Genomic DNA, 8,229 nt, shown 5'->3' on the forward strand with positions numbered 1-8,229 from the left:
GGATCCTGGAGTCAAGAAAAGGGAGAAGGATCTGGGCAAATCTATGCTTGTCCCAGCACAACGCAGACCTGGGGAATCCAGGCAGAGCTTCCTTGCTTTGCATTAGGAAATCTCTGGGTTCAGCCAGCGCGCAGGTCTCTTTTGGTCGGCTGATTTTCTGGCCTCTCCCCAGGGAAAGAAGAAGAAGGAAAAAAAGAAAAAAAACCCCAATGGCTAAGTCGGGGCTGTGCTCTCTGCCCACACTGCGAACGCTTCAGCCTCAGCTGCACCACCACCGTGAGTTTTAGCAAGTGAAAGAAGGAACAGAGAGGAAAACAGTTTCTCAGCACCCCAGGAACACAGTCCCCCCACCAAGCAGGGGGAGGACCCCCAGCTGGGGATGGTGTTACCTCTGTGTGCCCACAGCCCTGAGCCCCCCAGCCGCTGCAGGGACAGAGCGGTGCAGCGGAGGGTCTCCATGCCACAGGGCTGTCACCCCGCTCTCTGCTTTGCCCCTGTCCAGCCTGGGATGGTGGCCCACACAGGGGGACCGCAGGGCCGAATTCAGGCTCCCCCTGCTCGCTACCCCGCTGGCTCTGGCTGCAGACAAGGCTTGGGCCACTCAGCTGAATCCCTGCTTTTACAACTCAGTGCAACTCCAGCAGCTTTAACGGCATGATGCTAACTCACAGCAACACGCTTCAAAGGGTTTGTTATTCCACATCCATGTCATCTAAGAAAGAAATAGTGTCTTTTCAAAAGCGCTGGGGAAGTGCTGCTTGTCTGTGCCAGCTGCAGCCCCCTACTTTTAAGGTTATGGCAGTTCCTTGCTGATCACCCTCACCCCCATTTTTTGGGGGTCCCAGGGCTGCCAGGCCACACCGAGCTGTGTTAGGACACAGGCACCAGCTGTGACTGCTCAAGTGTCCCCCCAGCCATAAGGACCACAGCTATAGATTCAAGTCGAAGATAAGCAATGCTAGCACTTGCTTATCAAGCCGATGCTATAGGCTTTGCTAGAAATCCACGGTGCTTTGCTCTCCATTTTGAAAAATGAGTCTGCCTTCCTCCAGCTTTTTCCCAGCTCTGCCTCTTCCACCCCAGGCTCTGGTCAGCAACTCCAGCTGCTCAGCTCCACGGATCTCCTCTGATTTCTGAAATCCCTATGGATGAAGTCTGAGAGATAACAGAGCTGAGTGACAAGGGGGTCTCTGCAAATATCAGAAGTTCATTTATTCCTCTTCTTCATCTTCCCAGTGGTGTAGCTGCTGTAGCGATTGCTCTGGGGGATGGCAGCCAGCGAGCAGCCTGTCATGCCTGAGCAGCTCTGCTTTCTTCAGGAGAGCTGCTGAAAGGCACAGGCTCAGGGCTGGGGTGCAGAAGCTCCCTGTGCGAGCGTCTGTCTGTCCTGGGCTCTCCAGTCCTGCCAGGGCAAGACTGCAGCAGGCAGATCTTCAGTGGAACAGGATGAAGATCAGAGCGGACCAGCCCCATGGGGCTATGCAAGAACATCCTAACAACTTGTCTGTTAACAAGCTGTGAAATGAGACTGACAGACAGACAGCTGGTGGCCCGTCCTCTGAAATGAAGGACACTTTCCCTTAGTACCTCAGTGGAAAACAGCTGCTTTCTGCAAAGCATTTCTCCTTCACTTCATCCTGGCTCATGCAAGCTGAGGTATCCGGACACCAAGTTCGACTCAGGGCTGCAGCGAGAGCAGGGGAGGCTCCTGTATCACATGGGTCTCCTCCATGTATCCAACCCAGGCATTGCTCACATGCACACCAGCATGAAAAATAATCTTGTGAAGCAGGTCCTTTTGGGAAGGGCTCTGGAAAGCCATGGAAGATGGTTACAAGCAGCAGCTGAACTGCAGGAACCTGAGTCAGAGTGATGCTAAATCCTCCCTTGCCCCGCTGATGCCTCCCCAGAGCCTTCCTGACGCCGTGCTTTGCTCTCCATCTCGGCGGGGCAGTGGTGTGCAGCACAGCCTTGTGCCCAGGGCCTTGCAGTGCTGCTGCACGGCCCGGCTGGAGATGTCCCAGGCTTCAGCTGGGATCACAGAGCTCCAGCTCTGTGGGACCCAGTGTTTTTACCTTAGGACATGTTAAAGATCATTCTGTCTCTCTTTGAATCACATAATTTGTCAGAGACTTCTTCTCTTCAAGTCGGCAGGGGGAACAATGAGCCCCCTGCACGGTGGGTGCTGCTGGCGTGGGCAGTGGGGCTCCCTACCCTTCTGCACCTCTTTGGCAGTGGTCTGATGGCATTTTCTAGTGGCTGGTTTGGCTGTCTGTGTGTGATCTCCCTCTGAAAGCAGCAGTGGAAAAGCAGCTTCACTGTGTTCCGCCTGTGCCCTCCCCGAGGGACGTCGATCCTGGCCCAGCGCAGCCAACACAAGGACTTTGAAGCATTTTTCTTTGCAGCCCTGCCTGCTCTGCCATGCCCTGCAGACTTAAACCCCCCTGGGACACACACTTCTCCCCGCCACTGCCCCGAGGCCATGGCTGGGGGGATGGCAGGTCCCCATCCCCACTGCCGTGGGTGCTGGCACTGGCTGCACCCTGGGGTTTCCGCTCCTGAGCCGCAGTCTGCTGGAAACATCGGCTTTGGCCCCCTACGCCACTCTGCTAACAAAGGGGGAGGGCCAGGCAGCACCCAGGCCCCCAGGCTTGCCCCATGCGCCAGGTTCGATGCCAGCGGGGTTCATCCCAGCACTCACCCTGCTGAAGCCCTGAAGGGGGGCAGGGGGCCAGGCGTTCATCGGGGTGCCCAGACAGGCAGGGATATTCCCCCGCAGACCTGCTGCATCCCTCGAACTGAAGCGAGGATGTTATCCGTGGCTTACTGAGCACCCTGAGTCTGGCAAGTCAAGTGGTTAAAGACACAGAGCTATCTCAGCACTGAATTCAGCAATTTCATACCCCTGACAAGAGTGTAAATCCATCCTGATGGACTGGAAAATTGGAAAGCCAGGCTCATGCTGTATTTTCTATAGACATCTATCTGAACTCCCGAAAGATACATTTATTGTCAGGCTCCAGTTCCAGCCATGTAACTGCACGTTATGCTAATTAAAATATAGCCTGTGTTTTGTAACAGGATTTCCTTGGAGCCTATTTTACTGTTCAGTAACCACTTTCAAATATTTGAAAAATAAAATCGCATCAAGTAAATAACTTTTGGACTGCTCACAGAAGGTTAGTCTTTTTTTTTTTTCCAAAGCCCACTGGAACTGGCTGTACTCATTGCAATGACGGAGGATGTAAAACACACTGATTTCTGAGGCTGCTTGTAGTCTAGATCAAAAGCTGCGTGTTATTTAATCACAGAAAGCCCATTTCATTTAAAAAAATATGTGTTTGTACAAAACGTGTACGAAGCGCCACAGCACTCAGCTCTGACCCTGAATACCCGCAGGAACAACCCTGCCCTCTGGCAGGACTTGCCATTCTCACACCAGCCATTTCTAATGCCTGCATTACACATTCAGTGGTGCCCTGCCACACCTCTGTGCATACTGCCTCATCTGTGACTTATTACCTATTAATTTCTGAACCCAGCAGAAGCTAACGCAGAGCTACAAGGGATGGATCATACACTGATATGTTCCGTGCTTCCCTTTTTACATGGTTTGGTTTTGTAAGATCTCTGTGTGGCATTCTGTATGCCAAGCGAGCACATTTAGCTTAATTGGTCTACAGTCTGCCTCTTCAGCCCCAAATACCTGTATCAAATTCCTCACTGAAAGGGAAGTTAATAGTGTATAGAAGGAAACATTTGTGACACTGTAACATCCACAAAACGTACACTTTAAATAGCATCTTTATATATTCATAATGGCAAAAAAATATGGGGGAAGTAGAGGGCTAAGAGATATTAATTTCATTTGCTACTGATCCAGACTCTTCTCATTCTTTCTGCCAAGGAGGAGAGAAGGAAGAGGAGACATTTATTATGGCCTCTGATACCTTCCCATCAGACAAATTTGAATCCTTGTTATCTCTGGCTGCACAGTCTGCTGGTGGCCTGACTGTGTGGTATTATCTCATTGCTTGAGATGACACCACTCGGGGTGCTGCCGATCACAGTGAGAGTGCACTGCTCACTTGTTGCAGCCCTCGCTGAGTTTTCCTTCCTGCTGGACACACCTGATTTTCTGGAAGAATTCTCCTATGGTGCTGTGCTCACCACAAAGCCAGGTGAATCTCTGTGGCGTGCTATTCCACTGTGACAGCTCGCTCAGAGGAGCCCAAGCACCTTGAAGAAAAGAAGGGGGAGCACAGATGACAGGGCTACAGGGGAGATGGGTGCTCAGCACCCCCCGGGTTGCATTTCTGCTCCCAGCACCGCAGCCTCAGGAAGGATTTGCTGGTCTCATCACAACCTCTAGTGGACACCGGTCCGCATCACCACCACACCAAATGGATATATTTAGAAACCCTGGATCTCCCGGTGGTCCAGCCGTGCCCCCGCCGTCCCCAGCTCTGCCCAGTGCCGGTCCCAGCCTAAGCCCACCCGGGCAGCACAGGCAGGGCTGACAGACTGGACGCAGCCAGCCCACACGCCCCGTGCTTGCACACTCTATTCACACGATGCTAAATAATTATCTACGCAGATAACCACACTCCTTGCACACTCCTGCCCGGAGCCTCCTGGCACAAGTCCTTGCGAAGGGACGTGCCTCTGCTGCCTGTTCCGCTGCTGTGCTCCGTGCTGGTGGGTGGGTGCAAGCGGATGCTGAGAGGAGAGGCTTTCACACCTCCTCTCTGTTGATCTAAATGGCTCCACAAGTGCAAAGCACCAAAAAGCCACCAGCCGAGCAAACGATCAGTACAAGTCATGTGAAATTAGTTGTTTCATGAAAGAACAAACTGAAAGAGCAGGCAGATGGAGCACAACAAACGATCTCTCTGCAGGGTCTGATCCTGCTCCCCCTCACAGTTTGAGAACAGCAGGACTTGTGAAGCTGGGCCCTGGCTGTGACCTCCTGCAAACAGATGAACAAGCCCCCCACCCGGCACCAGGACAGCTGCCACATCGCCGCTGGCTCCAGGGCTGCGTGTGCAGGAGTTTGGGGTTTTACAGCAATAATTCACCGAACCTTGTAAAGGGTCAACTATTTATCAGCTCCCTCTCTGGCAAGGAAAGAGGAGTTCAGTACGCTATGTTCTCATACCCTGAGACTTATGACAGATTGCTCTTGCCATAAGGGCCAAATCCTGTTCCTGAGGAGCTGGGCTCCCTGCTGGTGCTCCCAATGGGTGCCCCTCCAGGGCATGAGGCAGCAGTGGAGCTGCAAGCCCAGGGCCCCCAGACCCCTCCATGGTGGCACAGGGACTATTGCTGTACACACGTCTCCACAGCAGCTCAGCAGTGGCCTGGACAAGAGCATTTGTGCAATATAATGGAGAAAAGGGTCTTCCTGTTTGTTCTGATGCTGAAACAGGATGCCAGCAATTGGGGATAGACACCTGAGATCCAATGCCTTCATACGTACGTGCATGTCCATATACAGAACACAAACCCATGCAGGTGAGAGAGAAAACGTTGTAATCTATACCCATTTCTGTTTTGTTACCCAGAAGGAAGGATAGATTCTGTAATACAATCCCTGTATGGACAGCAGAGTTTCAGACAAAAAACTCAAAGTCTTTTAATCCAATCTAAACATGAGAACAGAAGCCGAAGCCAGGCAAGGCAGCATTGCACAGCACTCCTGACACGGCGAGCTGTTAATCTTTGCTAAAAACACACCATCGGCCCTGGAGGTCAGCCTCCCAGGCCCTGCACAAACACTGCAGCACAGGCAGACACTGGCCTCTCCCATTCTCCCTCTGACCAATCCGCATTGGTAACGAGAGCCAGCAGCACACCAAAACCCGGCTGCCTTGCCCCCGCAGCCTCCCAGTTACGAGAGACCAGGAGCAGCGCCGGTGCAGCGGTCTTTTAGCACCACGCTAGTTTGCAATGACTTTGTCAAGTCACCCGCAAACGGGTCCCGAAGCCTATTCTTAGATCTGTCATCACGGCAGTGGGAAAGGGAGAGGGAGCGAATTTGCGTGGATACGTGAAACATGTGGAATGAACATGCAGCCCTTGAGTAAACACTCACCGCCCCACGGCCGTCCCCAAGCTGGTGAGACGGGAACACCGGTGGGGACCTGGCAGCAGGGGCTGGGAGCACCGGGGGCTGGGAGCACCGGGGGCTGGGGACACCGGGCTGCTCTCCCTGCGGGAGGGAGGCGGAGGGTCCGGCGCGGCTCCCCGAGGGGACACGGCCCCCGTTAGGGCTCGGTTCCCCGTTAGGACGCGGCCCCCCGGGGCGCCCGCGGCGGGACCCGGCCCCGGCGGCGGGAGCTGTCCGCCCCGCGGTGCTGAGCCGCCGCCGTCCCGCCGGGCCCCGCTGCCGCTGCCGCTGCCGCTGCCGGTGCCGCTGCCGGTGCCGCTGCCGGTGCCGGCGCTGCGCTCTCCCAGCAATGCCAGAAGTTTCAGCCCGGCCCCGGGAGGAGTAAAAACGGGGGGTCCCCGGTCGGGGGTGGCACGGCCGGTTCCAGCAGCCCCTCCCGGGCCGGCTTCCCCCTCCCCGGTCCGACTCCCCCCTCCCCGGTCCCGGCTGCATTCCCTCTCGCCCCCCGTCCCTGCCAGTGCTCCCCCCCGCCCCCCGGCAGCGCTTGGATCCCCCCGGCCGGGAGGCGCAGGGCCCCGGCGGCCGTGCCCAAGGAGACCCGCTCCGCTCCGCGCCGCATCCCCGGCCCGCTCCGCGCCGCTCCGCCCCGCTTACCTGGCCGCGGGGCCGCGGGGCTGCCCAGCAGCAGGGCGAGCAGGCAGAGCCCGCGGGGCCCCGGCATGGTGCGGCGGCGGCGGCGGGCGCGGCGGAGCCTCCGCGCTGCTGCGAGCCGAGCCGAGCCGAGCTGAGCTGAGCGGGGCCGGGCCGGGGGCGGGGGCTGGGGCTGGGGCTGCCGGCGGAGCCGGAGCCGGCGCGGGGGAGCGGCGGAGGGCGGAGAGGAGCGGCGCGGCGCGGCGCGGAGCGGAGCGGAACGGAGCGAGCGGCGGGGGAGGGCTCCGGCGGCCGCCCCGGCCCCCGCGCAGCGCCGTGCGCTCCGGCCCCGCCCGCGGCTCCCCCGGCCCCCCCGGCCCGCCCCGGCCCCACCGACTCGCTGCTCTTCCCCGGCCAGGGGCTTCCCCGGCTCCCCGCAGCCCGCCACCACGCCCCTCAGCCTCCCCAGTCCCCCGGCTCCCCCCGGCTCCAGGAGCCCCGGTGGCCCCCAGCCCGGGCAGCGCTCCCCGCTGCAGGGCCCCACTCAGCCTGCACCCGGTCTGGTCTCTTGTATCATCTCACTGCCCCTTGCCTCCAAGCCTCCCATAGCAGCCCAAGCCCCTCTCAGCACCCCAAACCCCCCAGCACTCCAAATCCCCTCAGCACCCCAAATCCCCTCAGCACCCCAAGCCCCTCTCAGCATCCCAAGCCCCTTGCACCTTCCTGCTCAAGCTCAGCATTACCCCCCCCTTGCCTCCTCTCAGACTCCCCACACGCAGGTTGTGAATAGGTCAGTGGTGCTATGGGGGGACCCCATGCCCCTCTTGGGATCACGGATGAACCAGGGTCTGGTCCTGCTGCTGGAGCCAGTAAAGCCAGGCTGGGAGGGAGATGCACACTGTGACCCGACCAGCCACAGTGGGGGAAGTGAAAGTTCATGATTTGTGGAAGCTGTGCAGGACCCCTATAATGCAGGGCTGGCACCGTGGCCGTGGGTGAAGCACTGGGGTCTCGTCGGCCCTGCAGCAGAAGCAGCAATGCACAGACAGTCCCTGCTCATCCCCCCAGCCTCAGCCCTGGCACTCCACAACCTTCTTGGCTATAGGTAGGACTGTGGGCCTGATGGCTCCCAGGAACTCCCTGCCTGGCCCTGCCCGACTCCCTGCCTGGGCCACCAGCAGCTGCAGCAAGCCGAGAGCTTCCAGCAGGCCTCTCCCAAGCCCGTCAGAGCACATGGTGTAATTACACTGACTTTGATAAGAACAGGAACGGAGGCTTTGTCCCCTTGAAATCCCAAGAACTACCCTGAAATGTTTACTGTAAATCACCTCCTGGTGAGAGCTGCCTGGTCCTCCCGGCCACTCTGCCTGTCAAGTCAAATAGCCAGAACAATGTCATGAAGCACAATATGAGTGTCAAACACCACAAGACTGAGGCCAGCCTTTCCCCCAAATAGCCAGTTTGTTGATGCTGCCATCTGAGAAGTCCCT

The 8,229-nt window shown here is 57.5% G+C and overlaps 1 protein-coding gene across 2 annotated transcripts in view; it reads right to left on the minus strand.

Moving 5' to 3' along the window:
- SEZ6L (seizure related 6 homolog like) overlaps positions 1–6,859 on the minus strand; it is a 52,628-nt gene extending 45,769 nt beyond the window's left edge. For both annotated transcript variants that reach the window (XM_075110327.1, XM_075110326.1), the window contains exon 1: positions 6,764–6,859. In XM_075110327.1, the coding sequence (XP_074966428.1) occupies positions 6,764–6,830 (67 nt within the window). In that variant the 5' untranslated portion in view covers positions 6,831–6,859. The remainder of the gene's footprint in view (positions 1–6,763) is intronic.
- Between the last annotated feature and the right edge of the window lie 1,370 nt (positions 6,860–8,229).

Source organism: Phalacrocorax aristotelis, chromosome 15 (genome assembly GCF_949628215.1).
Source record: "Phalacrocorax aristotelis chromosome 15, bGulAri2.1, whole genome shotgun sequence".
NCBI classification, from domain to species: domain Eukaryota; kingdom Metazoa; phylum Chordata; class Aves; order Suliformes; family Phalacrocoracidae; genus Phalacrocorax; species Phalacrocorax aristotelis.